This window comes from Eublepharis macularius, chromosome 5 (genome assembly GCF_028583425.1).
Source record: "Eublepharis macularius isolate TG4126 chromosome 5, MPM_Emac_v1.0, whole genome shotgun sequence".
Classification (NCBI taxonomy): Eukaryota; Metazoa; Chordata; class Lepidosauria; order Squamata; family Eublepharidae; genus Eublepharis; species Eublepharis macularius.
The window spans coordinates 110206974-110223698 of record NC_072794.1 but is presented as its reverse complement, the minus strand read 5'-3'; the positions used below and the strand labels follow the sequence as shown (position 1 = coordinate 110223698).

The 16725-nt window shown below is 43.0% G+C and overlaps 1 protein-coding gene across 1 annotated transcript in view; it reads right to left on the bottom strand.

Annotated features, from left to right (window-relative positions):
- Positions 1-11696, bottom strand: part of MDFI (MyoD family inhibitor) — a 61347-nt gene extending 49651 nt beyond the window's left edge. Inside the window, exons 1-2 of the mRNA XM_054981203.1 lie at positions 11625-11696; positions 11215-11319 (exon numbers count right to left, since the gene is read on the bottom strand). Of these exons, the coding sequence (XP_054837178.1) occupies positions 11215-11308 (94 nt within the window). The 5' untranslated portion in view covers positions 11309-11319; positions 11625-11696. The remainder of the gene's footprint in view (positions 1-11214; positions 11320-11624) is intronic.
- Between the last annotated feature and the right edge of the window lie 5029 nt (positions 11697-16725).

Below are 16725 nucleotides of genomic sequence, written 5' to 3'. Positions count from 1 at the left end.
AAAAGTTCGTGGACTGTGGTCCGTGGAAGCCCATGAACCCCGAACTGGCGGTCCATAGGCAAATGCCGGTCCGTGCCCATCTCTAGTAGTAAACATTGAGATGTATCTTCATACCCATTATTTAAGAGTCTATTCAAATGCCATGACAAACTGTATTTGTTGTTATGCAGAAACATCTTGAAAGTCCTTTGGGATCAGTGACAGGTTTACTGGATTGCAGGAGTGCTGCCAATGTAGTTTATCTGGATTTCACAAAGGCTTTTGGCAAGATACCTCATAAAGTTCTTCTTCTTCTTTTTTTGAATTTTTTTTTATTAGGTGAGAATATTAATACATACAACTTTCAAATAACATCTCAATATCATTTCCCCCCACCCTTTCCCTCCCCCCTTTTTCATACCTCATAAAGTTCTAATGGATAAACTGGAGGACTGAGGACTGGACTCTAGGTTGATTAGATGGATAGGTAACTGGCTAGATAACTGCACCCAAAGAGTAATTATCAATGACATCACGTCTGATCGGAGGGAGGTGTCCAGTGGAGTACAACAGGGCTCAGTTCTGGGCCTAGTCTATTTAAGTATTTTTAAGTGATCTGGAAGAGGGTGTGAAGGGATTATTCATTAAATCTGCAGATGACACAAAACTGGGAGGAGTAGCAAACACCCTTAAAGATAGAGATAAAAGTCAATGAAATCTGAACACACTGGAAAAGTGGGTGGATCTGAATAAGATGTAATTTAAGAAGGATAAGTGCCAGGTTTGTCATTATATCTGATTGCTACTTCTGCCTCCAATAAGGTTTTATTCAGGCATATACTTTTTTTTATGGAAAAATGGAAAGAGGTACAAAGATATAAAAAGAACCTAACAAAATGTAACAAGTACAAAAAAAAATGAAGAAACGTTAACCTATTAAATACTATAGCAAGGATTAGCTAGTGAATAGAAAACTGAATCAACAGACTAGTTTAAAAGGTAATATTTGATGAAAGGATGAGTAGTAAATAACAGAAGGCATTATTACAATAAGTAGAGCCAGTTTATACTATCTCTTTCAATAAATTCTAATGAAAACATTCCTTTAGGTTGATCAAAACACTGATATTTGTTGTTGACAGAACGAAATGCACGCATATAAAGTACGACATTTTTATTTATTTAGGCCATTGATATGCTGCCTTTCTACTATATGAAAAGAAAAGCAATACTCATGATAGGGACATTTGATGGAGAAACAGAATTATAAAGAATTTGAATTTTTCAGAGTAGGATTGTGTTCCATTCAAAAATGGATCAACTGATATTTGAGAAAAAGTGTATGTGAATATCATATGACTATACAGATTTCAGTCATTGGACATACAATTTACAAGTGGATACCTGCAAGGGATCTTGTGATAGAAAGTACCATCACATCGCAGCAACCCTTGCTGAGGTTTTCAAGGCAAGGAACTAGCAGAGGTGGTTTGCCATTGTCTGCCTCCACATAGCAATCCTGGTCTTCTTGGAGGGTTCTCATCCAATTGCTAACCAAGGCCAAAATTGGCCTTGACTGGGCTATCCAGGTCAGGGCCCATAAGGGAAGGGGCATCCTATTCTCCCTTCAACCTACTTGCCCCATGATGCCGGGGCCCACCAGCCAAGTCATCAGTGGTAGCTTAGTCTGAAAGTACATCCTGTGAACTTTCAGACCCACTGCAGAAGAGTCCAGCAAGGCAATGTATGGCAACATTTGGGATGCCCACAATGTCTGCACATGCATAGACATCACTGGTCCCACTCTGAAGGATTTCTAACCCTCCTACATTTAAAAAAAGTTTCAGGTCTTTTCTGAAAACCCAAGGGTTCCCTCCCTTGCAGCAACCTCTACCTTGCCCTGAGTGTTGCTCCCCTTTGAAGATTTTTTGCTCTGCATGATAGAGCCACCCAATTCTATCAGACAAAGTTAACACATTATTATGAATTCATATGAAAAAGATCCAGTGTATATGTTTGTCTCCATTGTGAAACTAGAGAGGCAGTGTAGTGGTTAGAGTGTCAGACCAGGGATCTGGAAGAACCAAGTTTGAATTCCCACTCTCTCATGGAAGCTTGCTGGGTGACCTTGGGCCAGTCACACACTCTTAGTAAGTAAATTAACCATTTTTTTAAAAAAGAAAAAATCTGAAGAATGAATGAAATAATGCTAAAAAAGAGCTTTTTGGTTTTATCTTAGGACAAAAAAGAGAAAACAGTTGTTGTCAAAGGACATATGAAAACCAGTCATTTTAATGGGTTTCTTTTTATGTGCACCATTTAGTGATGTATTCAAGAACAATTATTCATTTGCTGAAGTATAAATCTGTAATTGCCAATCAGCCGTGCATCAATGACATTCCAGATTTCTATGAAGAAGTCATCTTGACCAGCATGAGTGGATTGCCATAACTACTTGACAATTTTTGCATGGCTTAGTTCTGATTAAAGCACATTTCCTCTTCCTGGAATAAAATAGACCAAAATAAGACTAAGTTCCTGTTGGACCTTGCAATTCTATGGTTTACCTTTAACTCTAGTCCTAGTAATTAAGTTTTACATACAGAGAAGGCCAAGTTTGTGCTGTTGTGGGTAAGCACAGGCACAACAGGAAGAAGCAGGGGGTGGGGCAACAGCAGAGTGAGTAGCTCAGGAATGGGGAATGGGGATGCCATTCCTCTCCTACTTGCAGCTGTGGTGGCAGTGCATATTCATACACCAATCTGGAAGCAGGCAGAGAGGGCCAAAACATATTGTGTTATGGAAGAATTGTGATTGGATCATCACTTCTATTTTATTTTTCTTAAAGTCAGTCACTGGGGCTGCAGATTATATTGGAGCAGCAGTGTTAAGGTATGTGTTTCAACTTTCTCCCTAATCTCAATTGCCCTGCTGGGGGGAAAATACAGGAATCTTTTTCTCCAGCACAAAGAGCAGCAAATTCAGGAAGTCAATTTGGATTTGGAAAATGATACACAGGAGAAAAGCTAAATTCCTGCTCCACCAGCACTACTGCCCATTCTAATTTGCAGCCCCTAGCTACTTTTTAAGTTTTTAAAAAATCAAAATTTCATGTGATTTGATCACAGGTATCCTGCACTGGATTTGTTTTGGCCCTGAAATCTTGACTTTTCCCTCCCCCTCAATTCTCATGTACCCTGAGGGGCTACATAAACTCCAGCTCCAACATAAAGCCCACAAATAGGCAAAGCCTCTGTTTGCACTGGCACAACACTTTGATCAGAAGCTGTCTTCAGTACAAGAGAAAACGTTTCCCTCATGGACAACAACAATCTTGGTCTCTGAGGAAAAACAAAATAAACCCAACCACTCTTTCTTCCTTGGTTCATGTTTTCCAACTTTATCCGCCACTAGATCAGAAAGTGGGTCTCAAAAGTTGGGCCAAAATTGAGAGGCAAATTAGTGACACATGGAAGTATGGATTTCATATATTATAGAAATGTCTCCAGATGGAAAGGCCTGAGCATTTAGGAAGTACAATGGATGGCAGGGAGGCCAACTGCAGCACTCTACTGGCTGGATAGGTTGAGTTCTCAGCAAAGCATCAGTTGAGCTCCCTTGTGAAAGATGCTTTGTTTGAAACCACCTAAGGGGCTGGGGTATGTGGTGCAGCACAGCTAAGCCAGGACCTGGAAACAGAACAGCTTTCAATCCCACATTATACTTCAGGGCAAACTTGGTGGGAACATTTAGAATGCTGCTGTGTATGACTGCAACAAGATTGTGCTCCCTGCTCTTCTCTACAAAAGCAGAGTGAAGAAACCATTGTGCCTTTTGGCTCTATGGTAGAGCAAATTAAAGAAACAGGAGCAAGAAGGCAGTCAAAAGAGTAAAGCACCATGGGCAAAACAGCATGGTTGCTTGTGAAGAATGTGCACTTTACAGTTTAGCTTCTTTTTTTTGAGTTCTACAGAATGCAAAAGTGGCACTGGGAGGGAAAGGGAGCAGATGAAAGTGAGGGACTGGAAACAGGAGGGGGAGAGAGAGATGATGGTGGTGTGCAAGAAAAATATTAAGGATGAAAACATTTGAGCAAAGAATGATCCATACACTGCTCTGCAGTGGATCCAGGATTTGGCCTACTTGGCTTACTCTAGGCCTTGTTTTAAATAGTGTTTAGCTCATGTAGTTCAAAGGAAAAACTGTGAATGTGCATCTAGGACTTTACTTTTAAAAGAGTATGACATTCAGTAGTGTCTTTACCCATACTGTGCACATTAAATCTATTCAGGAAGGGGGAGGGGGGAGACAAGAATGCTGATCTTCAGTAAGTGTAGTTCGCCCCCTGAGTATTTTGTCATGGGTAAAAAGACATTGTGGAATCTACTGAGCAGGGAAAGGAGCAGATTTTACATCCAAACAACCTCTCTGCCCGGCTATGTCTGCTGGAGCCATTTTGCCATTACTTCACTGTAATTTTCCCTTTCTAGGCAAAATGATTGAGAAAGCAGTAGTGGATCAATGTCTGATCTTCTTGGATAACTCAGGTGCTCTGGGCCCTTTTCAGTCTGGTTTCAGACTAGGATATGGGATGGAGATGGCTCTGGGGGCTTTAGTTGATGACCTCCATCTGAATGTAGACAAGGGGCATGCTTCCTTGTTGCTCCTCCTGGATCTATCTGCAGCCTTTGATAGAGCAGACCATGCCATCCTGTTGAGGTGTTTAGAGGCAGAAGTAGGTAGGCTTGCCACATGCCCACTGGTGGTAGACAAATTCCTGTTAATTTGCCTCTCTCCCTGCATATTGCTGGTGATCACCAGGAGGAGGCAGGCCGCCCAAAGATCACCCACCATGGGTAAGAAGCCCGGGCAAATGGCTGCCTGTTCACACTCCAATGTGCTGCATGATGATATGATGATGTCACTTTCAGTTATACCAGAAGCGACCGAATCATATGAAGACCAATTCTTTAAGAATAAATCTCAAAATATTAGGTGCAACAATATTCCTTCTAGTGCAATCAGAAGTAGTGTCATCACTCTGCGCACATGAGAATGACAGGGTAAAGTAGGTGCCTGTCCCACCTGCACTATCAACCTCCCGGCAGTTGCCAGGAGGACCTGGCAACTCTATTATCCTGGGATGTGTCTTGCACTGTTTCAACAGTTCCACATCAAATGGACTCAAGTTGCTGTTGGGGATCAGCAGTCTTCAGCATGGAAATTACCTTGTGGGGTTCCACTGGGTGCAATCTCATATCTCCATGTAATTCAACCTCTATGTAAAACCTTTAGAGGAAATCATTTGCAGCTATGGAATTGAATGTCCTCAATATACAGATGACACCCAGCTCTATCAAATCACTGGGTGATACATTAGAGATCATTGGTCACTGACAGCTGTGGTCAAATAGCTCCAAACAAACTGAAACTGAACCAAACAAGGCAGAAGTGATGCTGGTTGGGAAGGTGGATATATTGAAGGACATCATATTCCTCACTTGAGGTTCTGTTGACCCTTGCTGACTTGGTTAAGAGCCTTTCAGTTATACTGGGTCCAGCACTACTGCCAGATAAGCAAGTTAATGCAGCTGAAGAATGGCCTTCTTCCAACACAGTCTAGTTTGGAAGATGGCCCTCTACTTTGACACAGCAGATCTAGCCACCTGGATCTACACCACGTTAATGTCAAGACTAGACTACTGTAATGCACTTTGCATAGATCTCCTCTTGAAGTCAGTTCAGAGACTCCAATTGGTACAGAACGCCGCAGCTTGGTCATTATCAGGAGCTAGGTGGAGCATGCATAATATTCCCATTCTGCAGTCACTCCACTGGCTATCTAACAGTTACCAGGATCAATTCGAGGTATTGGCTATCACATACAAAACCCTTCATGACCTTGGTCCCTCATATCTGCAGGTTCACCTCTTTCCCTATACTCCATCACAGCAGCTTCACTCATTTGAACTGGGTCTTCTGCAGCTGCCACCTTGCAAATGGGCACAATCAACAGCTGTCCATACATGTGCATTCTCTGTCAAGACACCCACATTATACCTGATGAGGTTAGAATGGCTCCCACTCTCCTAGCTTTCCACAAACTATTCAAAACTGTATTATTCAGGAGAGCTTTTTTTAACACAGGTTGGAGGTCTGTACTATAAGTAAATGGTTCAGAGAGATTTTGGCTAAGGGACTGGAGCTGTGGACTACATTACTTTGTACCTACTTGATAGCTCCTGTGTCATTTAATCTAATTGCTTGGCATATTAAATTATGCAGAAGCTACCAGTAGGTACACACAATTTCTGAGCCATTGATCGCATTGACTCGTGCTGTGTAAACCGCCTTGAGTCTCAGTGAGAAAAATGGACTATAAATAATGTAAATAAATAAAAAATCAACCAACCTGCCAACTCATTTGCTCACCAAAGATATTTTATAAAAAGTTTCTGTAATTGCCCAAAGCAAGTGTAAAAACTGACAACTTTCTCAAATGTGAAGAAACAAACACCAGACATCAGATGAACAAATTCTTGCCAATGGATGCTGCAGAAGAAAGGATCTCTAGACTGCACCGAAATTCTGTACCAAAAAACAGGAAACAAAAAGTCTTCCTTGGTATTCCAGAGATGATCTTGAGTTTGCCAAAGTCTGCAGTAAGTCTGCCAAAGCTCTTTAGGATTATGGTAGTTTAAAACCATTGTGATATGGAGGCTTTTATAACCATCCATTCCTTTACCCCCTAAACATTCTTCAGAGCAGACAGAGGACAACACTGACCATGCTTCTTTAATTGGCCCACCTAAATGATGTGATAGCCTCCATCTTGGCATTCACAAATGAAAATCATCCATTGACCCGTTATCCTACATATACATTCTCTACAGCTTTCCAAAGCCCCAAACATTCCAGTCAGGAATCTCCAACCTTACCCTTGATAAATAACACCATTCACAAAAGCATATAAATTCCATATATTGTTCATCTTCATGAACAGCAGGGTTGTCAGCTGCAGGTTGGGAAATTCCTGACATTTGGGGGGTGGAACCTGGAGAGGGGAGGGACCTCTGTGGGGTAGAATGCCACAGAATCTACCCTCCAAAGCAGCCATTTTCTCCCTCACATACATAATTTTTTTTCCATCAAATGCCCCCTTGAAGCTGTTGTTTGCCCTGTTGAGAGAAACATGTTTCCTATGTATTTCCCCAACAGAACAAATAGCACCTCTTGTGGGAAGGGGTGTTCAATAGCATGGGGCAGGAAAAGGTTAATCCATCCCACATGGCATGACCCAAATTCAGTCAAGGACCCACTCTCTCCCACTACTTCTAGCAGCCATCTATTTATTTAGAGTATTTAAATATACTCCATGTTTCTCCCAACACAAACAGGACTCAGGGTGGATAACCACAATAAATGCAATACAAAAATAAAAGTCCAGTAAAATCATTAAAACAGATAAGCCACAGCCCATGTCTTTAGCCCTCAAACTGCCTTGTAAACTCTTTAAACAGGCCCATCTTGCAGTCTCACTGGAAAGTCCCATGATCAATAAAGATGATCGGGAGAGCCAATCACATACATCAACTCATGAAGTTAATCTCTTAGACCACCACAAGCTTGGCAAATATCTCGTCCTATGAATGTTCTGTGTGCTGTTTTATCTGAGCACTCTCTACAATAAACCTGTAGTGAAAATCATTATCCTCCCATTAGCTTGGTTCAGATGCAACACTCAACCAAGGTGAAGCCTTGGGCTCCCTCCAATGTTAAGCTGCTGGTGAGAATAAGTCAGAAACATGCTTTTTACATTTACAATACCTAATATCTAGCCTGCGGTCATTTAGCAAGCTGGTCCAGTCAATTTTCTCTATGCCCACAATGACATTCCAAGAAAAGCTGCTGCCACATTGCAACACACTAACCCGCCAACTGTATGAATGGGTTCATATCTAACACTTAAGTTGCCTGTGAGGATTTTTGTGTGTGTACTGTTTATGTGAAGGGATGGCAGGTATTCATATGAAGTCTGAACATGCCATGTAAATCTACATGTCCTCTTAAACCATGCTATTTGAAACAGTAACATTTACCACGGGGATAAACAGACTCGGCAGAAACACAGTAAACTGAAGGGCAGTTCCTTTGATTCCCTCATACTATAAATCCAGGAGTTAGCCGTGTTAGTCTGTAGCAGCAAAATAGTAAAGAGTCCAGTAGCACCTTTAAGACTAACCAATTTAACTGTAGCATAAGCTTTTGACGAAGCATAAGCTTCGTCATCTGATGAACAGAACTGTCATTCTCGAAAGCTTATGCTACAGTTAAGTTGGTTAGTCTAAAAGGTGCTACTGGACTCTTTACTATTTTCCTCATACTATAAGCTTCCTTTGCTCTTTCATTTTCATGCTTACTAGAGGAGGGATGGTAAGCAAAATCCACCACTGCCTGCCTTCAAGACTGGTGCTGCACAAAACTCATCCTATGGACTGCATGTGACATGATTATTCGTTTAGGACTACAGTACATATTTTGAAAGAACCCTTCAAAGTCATGTTTATTTGGAAGTTCCACTGAGATACAGTGGAACTGCACCTGAAGGTTTAATACAACTTACATATAAACACAGCTAGGACTGCACTGCTTGCTTGCCATGAAGCAAATACCACTATGTTCAGTGGGGTTTACTCTCCAATATATGAGCACAGGATTGTAATCCTTAAGATCAAATTTGGTATTACTCACAGACACATGTGATATTATTTATTTATTAAATAATCCCCTTTTCTCACTGAGACCCAAGGTGGATTACATAGTAAAAGTCAATGGCCGTTTCCACGCTACTCACCTTCATCTGGAACGGGGCACAACATCGCAAAAAAAAAATGTGGAAGATAGTGTCTTCTCGCGCGAGTTTTATGTGACGTTGTGCAAAATTCACGCGAGAAGATACTATCTTCTGCGTTTTTTTCACGACGTTGCGCCCCATTCCGGATGAAGGTGAGTAGTGTGGAAATGGCCAATGAAAGCAACAGACAAAACATTCAATGAACAAATAAAAACACGGTATGGGTTGTAGAAATTTGAATACAGTGTAAATCTGAACACAAAGATGAAACTAATGTTCACTGGATGTTCTTCAGAGGTCACCTCAAAGTGAATCTGGGCAAGTGATTCCTTGGGAATATTCTTCCGGTAAATCTGACATCTGCAAGGTTTGATCTGCAGAAAGGTTTGTCTGTCCACACTGCAGTGATCACAGGGCCATCATTGTCCACCCACAGGACTCCAGAAGGTCCTTCAGTGCCAATTCACATGACCAGTGTGTTCATAGTCAATATTTTTTTCCTTAGCCAATTTGGCTTGCTGTTCGCAATAAGCATGTCCTGGTGGTCTGTGATGGTACAGAAAAACTACTAGCTCTTATCAGAATCAAACAACCTGGTAGTCATGAGAACAGAGGGGGAAGGACAACTACAAGCTGGCTGACCACATACTCTGATCCGTGTAAGACACTAAAAGCAGGTGGGGATGTGGTTTGAAAAGATGGTGTTATCACTTCTCCAAACATTCAAACCCCAATGCTTCAACAAATGCTGATGTTTTGCCATACATACCACAGAGCTGGTGTACTGTAGTGGTTAAGAATGCAAACTGTGCTTCTAGGAAGTCCCTGAGCACATTACACAAGCCACTTTCACAGCCTCCTGTTAGTAAATTGGGGGTGACCAGTTTTATGAGGTTCTTCTATGGATTTCAAAGATAATGTTCATTAAGTGCTTTGTGCACTTGAAAAGTTACTAAGAGTACTACTAAGAGCACTATGAAGAGTTACTGCAGTGTAAATGCACCAAAATTAATGGGTTTGGACCGGATGGAGTAACTGTGTATAAGTTTGTACTGCAAGTATTGTAACTCCTGAGAACTGCACATCAGCAGGTTCTATAAAAATAACCTCCTCCTACCCTTGAAAAAAGTGGAATTTGGTTGCTGCATATAGAATTAATTGTTCAGCATGTGCCTAATCTCAACCCACACTCTTTTTTAAAAATACCAGGTTCTAGGGTCATGTCCATTGGCTGCAAGTTAACGTGTCTACACCAGCAAGGAGCATCTCTCCAGTTTCCTCTCCAAATCCAAATGAGTATATGTTGCCAAGGCTGCTGCATGGATGCTGGAATGCACAGTCTTAACTTCATAGTACAGCCCCACCCACCCCCACCCCCAGCTACAGAGTGCCTGAAGCTAGATCTGTGGAAAGGATTAGATGGAACAAAGAAGAAAACTCTTTCCTGGATGCAACGAGGTCTAGAGGATGTTATTAAATATACTCAAGACCCAGCAGGGAGCAGGGGTGGGGGTGGAGAAGGAGGCTGAATCCCACAAGGAGTTGGCCCAGGCTCAAGAACACACCATGTCATAAAGTTCTGGTTGAGCAACTGGTCCCCCTCCCCGCTCTAAAAAGTTTGCAACAAAGCAGAGGCAGCAAGAAATACAAGCCCCCTTCTCCCTTGTGCAGTGTTTGCTGCCTGCAAAGCAGAACCTTGGGTGGGGGGTGGGAGTGGTACACAAGAAAATGGCTTTGGAGAGAAAAGCAAATGGTGGGTTTAATCTTAGAAAAAGAGAGCCTTACAATCCACAAAACAAAGGTGCAGGGTCAGTTTTCCAGGAGAGAGCCTCCTAGCCCAACAGAGCAGAGAAGGTACCCGATCTTGTACGTGCAGTCGTCTAGTCCAAAAGTTACACGGCTTTGCAAAAGAGAGGCTCAGAAGCACAAATGCAAGGCCAACACCTGGGGGAGGGGGGGGGGCTCGAAGCGACCTTTCCGCGGTAATTATGCTGGGGGGGGCGCGGTGTGGATCTGCCGCGCCAGACTCTTCATCTACCATACGAACAACGGGGGACAGCTGGCGACAGCGTCGATCCCAGTAGCGTTTAAAACTTCATACATACACGCGAAGTCTCGACCGAGAAGGAGTGGGGGGAAAGCAACAGAGCCACGGCGGGGGGAATTCAACCTCTCCTCGCCAGAGCTGAGCGCGTTTAAAGCCGATGCGAATCTGGCCGCCACTACTACAACTCGCTCTCCCACACAAACGCAGGTCCGCATTTCTCTTTCAAAACCGAAGAACGAGCGATTTATTTTTTTAAGGATGAAAAAGAGAGAGAGAGGAAGAGAGACTTCAGAAGCGTCTTGAAGTTTCGGGAGCAGGCGCTCTGGGTGCTTACCTGTGCTAGGGGCTGGAAAGGGTGCCGGGTCCACCTGGGGGTCTCCATGGAGCGTGTCTGAGCGGCTGGGGAGCTCGTTTCTCACCTGGGACATCGGACTGAGCCCTGCGGGAGACGCCACACGCAAAGAAAGAGAGAGAGACTCATTGAAGGCGACGCGCCCTCCCCGGCTGGGCCACCAGGCGCTCTCCCCTGGGGATGAATCAGGCGGTCTGAGGTGGAGAAACCGCAGCGCGCCAAGCAGCCAGGGCTCTCTGGAGCCTCTCGCCCCAAAGGTCGTTCCCCTCGTCAAGACATTCCAGCACGAACGAACGCCCGAGCCAGGCACCTTTCCGCCCCTGCCCGATTCAGCCCTCTCCCCCCCGCCCTCGCCCTGCCCAGCAGAGAAGAGATTTGCCAAGGGAACTTACTTTTTGGCGAGTCTTTAACGACGCTCCCACAAGCGGAGTGTCATCTCATTGTCTCCTCCATGAGAAGTTCTCTCCCGCCGCTCTGTCTCCGCCCGCCTCGTCTACAGCACTCTCTAGACCGGACTTTTTCAACGAAGAAAACTTTAGCCGCCTCCCCCACTTCTATGTACATAGACACCATAAAGTTTACCGTATTAAGGGGGAAGGGAAGAGGCAAAACGCGCGTCGCTGCTGCAGCTTCTCCTTTATTGTAATGTTGAGTCCAAATGGGCAAGTTTCTATGGATGTTTCTGCCCCCCCCCTCTCAAGAACACTGCCTCCAGCCTCTTACACAGGAAATTGCATTCGGCCTTGATTACTCAGTTTCCTTCAAGCAAGAGATATTTGGAGCTCATCTATAATAAGTTGCTTGGTGCTGAGGTTTTAAAAAGCAGCAAAATAAACAAGCGATGAAAAAACCCCAACACCCCTCCGACCCCATTTTAAAACAGAAAAGGGACAGGAGAACAGGGGATTGGGGGTGGGGCAAAGTGGTGGGGAGCTGATTCCCAACCATCGGAGTGCCATAAATATAATTCACATTTACTTGTGGCAGGTCTTAACAGTAACGTTTTATGCCAACATTGTTTGTCTTTTCATTTTATCCTGGCCTTCCTCCAAGGAGTTCCGGGCTGCATACATGGTTTATTATTTATTTATTTATTTATTTATTTTATTCAATTTATACCCCGCCCTCCCCACAGATGGGCTCAGGGCGGCTAACAACATTAAAAAATACATTAAAATCACAAAAACATAAAATCAATAATAATTTTTTTAAAAATCATTAAAATAGTCCAGGAGCAGGCTATTTGAACAAATATTGGGAGTCCGTATATGAGCATAGCAGAAGGCTGAGGGCAGCCCCAGAACAAGTGGTGGTCTTAGATGGAAGAAGGAGGACGCCCGCTGGCACTCAGCTGAAGGCCCGGCAGAACATCTCCATTTCACAGCCCCTGCGGAACTGTAACAGGTCCTGCAGGGCCCGGATCTCCAGCGGATTATTCCTTCACAAAACCCCTGTGAGGTAGATTGGGCTTACAATAACCAGGACTGGGCCAAGGCAGCTCACAGAGCCATTCGAAGCAGGTTTGTTCAGAACCCCCCTCAGGTCTGTGCAATGTGGCTTATTCCCTGGAAAGTGTTCTTAGGATTGCACTATCAGTGAGCTTCAACATGGCTAAACTCTGAGCTCCCTAGTCCTAGTCTGACATTATAACCATTATAATACACAGGCTCTCATAATTCACTCAATTTTTTGCAAAAATGGTTTTTGAGAGAAACAACAGTGGCAGGAGATATAATACTGCAGAATTTTAGAATTTGTGTACATAAGAACATAAGAGAAGCCATGTTGGATCAGGCCAATGGCCCATCCAGTCCAACCCTCTGTGTCACACAGTGGCCAAAACCCAGGTGTCCTCAGAAGGTCTGCTAGTGGGGAAGGGACACTAGAAGCCTTCCCTTTGATTGCACCCCCCCCCCAAACACCAAGAATACAGAGCATCACTGCCCTAGACAGAGAGTTCCATCTATACCTTGTGGCTAATAGCCACTGATGGACCTCTGCTCCATATGTTTATCCAGTCCCCTCTTGAAGCTGTCTATGCTTGAAGCTGCCACCACCTCCTGAGGCAGCGAATTCCATGTGTTAATCACCCTTTGGGGGAAGAAGTACTTCCTTTTATCCGTTCTAACCCGACTGTAGCTTGTATGTAGAAGGAATTTGACTTCACTGATAAATCATGATGTTTCAAGTGAAGTATAAGTTACTCTTTGCTGAAACAATAACTCTTTCCAAGTGAATTCACATGTTTATTGCCTTGAGGAAAGTGCTTGAAAAGCTATTGAGCACTGGGTTCTCGGATCTTTACTTACAAGTTGACATGTTTTAAGTTATGAGATGGTGATGGGAAAGTATGCCTGCTGAGGACTCATGACAACTGTCAGAAAATGGTTGGAAGATTTTTATTATTGCTATTCACTATGGGTAACTTCTCAGTGTTAAATGTTGCATTCTAGGCAGTGCTTCACTACTGAAAACAGATCTGGTTCTATCCTCCCTCCCCATGAATGGGTTAGTATAAAACTGGGCACATCGTGGTAGCCCTAGCTGCAGCATGCAAAATGCATAAATTGTCTCCTACCCCAGTACAACACTGATCCTGTATTCTCTTGACTGCTAAATGAAGCTGGACAACTATTTATTTATTTACTTCATTTATACCCTCCCTTTTCCCCCAATGGGGACTCAAAGTAGATTGCACTATGCTCTTCTCCTTCATTTTCTCATCAGAACAAACTTGTAAGGTAGGTTAGGCTGAGAGTGTGTGACAGGCCCAAGGTTATCAAGCAAGCTCCTGTGGTAAAGTGGGGGTTCGAACCTAGGTTTCCCAGATCCTAGTCTGACATGCTAACCACTGTACAACTCTTCTAGGCACTAGTCATGCAAAAGGGAATTATACAATGTTAATGAAATAGAAATGATTAAAGAAATTGAAATGATTAAAGATTTTCTATTCCTTGGCTCAATCATCAACCAAAAGGATGACTGCAACCAAAAAAATCAGAAGGAGATGGAGACTTGGTAGAAAATGAGCTTTAAGGATAAGGAAGTGTCACTGGGGACCAAGATCAAACTAATGGACACTATGGCGTTCTCCATTACTATGTATGGATGTAAAAACTGGGCAATGAAGAAGGCAGACAGGAAGAAAATTGATCCATTTGCAATGTGGTGTTGGAGGAGAGATACTACGGACTGCCAAAAAGACAAAAAAGTGGGTTCTAGACCACATCAAGACTGAATTCTCTCTAGAAATTAAAATGATTAAACTGAGGCTATTGTACATTGGTCAAATCATGAGAAGACAAAACTCACTAGAAAAGATAGCAATATAACGCTAGGAAAAGTTGAAGGCAGTAGGGAAAGAGGAAGACCCAACATGAGATAGTTTGACTCAACCAAGGCCATGGTCTTCAGTTTGCAAGACCTGAGCAAGGATGTCAGGATGTTTTGGAAGTTGTTAATTCATAGGGTCATGGTAAGTCATTAGTGACTTGACTGCACATAATACACACACACAAGCAAAAGGGGGGGGGATGTGACCACAGGTTGCTATTGGGGATGCTTCCCTCAAAGATGTTTGTTTGTACTATACCATCATTCTAAATCTGAGAAGAAAAGATGATCATTTCAGTGTTAGTTACCCAGGTTCTGGCATCCACTAATTCTAAATTCACATCAATATGCACGCTGAAAATTGCATTCTTTTTTGCCCCAACAGCAGTCATCTGTAGCAGTATAAAGCTGGAGATGTTCCAGTGAGTCAGAAAACAGGTAATTATATCCACTTAAGATTCTTCCCATAGGAAGGTATTAAATCATAAACCAAGTAACTGAAAAGCATCTACAGGAATATCTAATAGTCAATGTGAATGCAATTTGTGAACAGCAAGTATTTCCAAACAGTCTGATTTTCATCTTTGACAAGGTATATTTCCTCAGCAAAGTTTTTGATACCTGGATGACTGTCACATAGAACTGTAAAGTGAATGACAGAATTAGGGCTACCATAAAGTGGCAATGCAACTGATGGAAAACAGCTTGCAATATGTGGCAAGTTCATGATATTTCAGGGAAGACTACCCCATCTCTTTCTCAGCATGTTCAGTACTTACAGACCAGATTATAGAAATATAAAGATGTAAGAACAGGCCTCTCTTTTGACATATGACAAGATCCTCTATACATCACCCCTCTCTACAGGTTAAACAAGGAAAAATGAAGTACAGCTAGCAAAAGGACCATTAGGAGAATCGTTCCAAAAGATTGCAATCAGTAAATAAATGACAATAGGTCATATATATGCAATTACAGAAGAAACAACCATACACATTCAGAACAGCTGAGGAGCTGGCATAAAACAAGTATGAAGAAGCAGTTTGGGCAATTACGAAACAAATTATTCATAATGGGAATGATTTGTTACAACAGTGGCACCACCTGTTCAGAGCAAACCTTTGAAGATGTTTATGTTGTGTAACAATATGATGCATTAGGGCAGGTTTCCTGGAGAAGTGGCATAATTTTTTCCCCTAAATAAGCTCTAAATTAGTTAATGCTTAATTTTTAAAGGGCAACACTTTACTGTTCATTCATGATTTGAAGTGTTTTTGTGATGTTTCTGTTGTTTGTGTAACTGACCTCACTGATGGTATACTCTCAAAAGAACAACAAATCAGAGAATGAAGGAAAGGGGCTGATCCTGGGGCTGTGAATGACTGCACAGTGGAGTCAGTCTACCTAGGAGAATGGAGGGTGGGGGGTTGGTAACAGGCATAAGGAAGAGCAAAGAGTCTAGTCAGTGACTTTATTTCAACCCACTCAGTACTTCGGTCTATGTGCATTCTGTGGTTTCAAGTTCACTGGCTTTATAGGGTTCTCCCCTCCCCCTGGGCTTGTAAGGGAACTGACTTTGGAAATTCCCACCACTTTGCTTTGAGAGACAGAGCCGGTGTTCATCTGCCACTGAGCTTCTCCAGTCCATCAAGGCCACCAAAAAGTCCCTGCCAGTTTTTTCACAAGGCCTCATTGACCAACTATGACAGAAAAGCTGGCATGACTTGTGACACCTAGTGAGCCTGGCTGCAAGTATGTCTCACTGGGCGTGCCTTGGATTTCCTGACTACTAGGCAGTGTGGCTGTGAATCACCCTCAAAACATGTCAGTACAGCCACTTTGGCAGCTTCTACTTCTTGTTTGCTTACTTATTGGCCCTGTGTAGCTGATGTGATTTTTTGTATCTGTCTGCCCCCCCCCAAAAAAAAACACACAGATTCCACAGATGGGAAGTGTGGATTGTATGCGGAGGAGGTCAGTTTCATAAAAACACATCACAGCCCAGATCCCCCATTTATCTTTCTGGCACTCATCTGGGAATGCTGACCTTTTCACCCCACCCACCTTGCCACCCGCTCCTTGGTCGCTCTCTGCAGACAGGAGGTGGCCCAGGTCCACAAGAAGGAAAGCTGGTTCTTTGATGATGAAATGCCTGCTCAT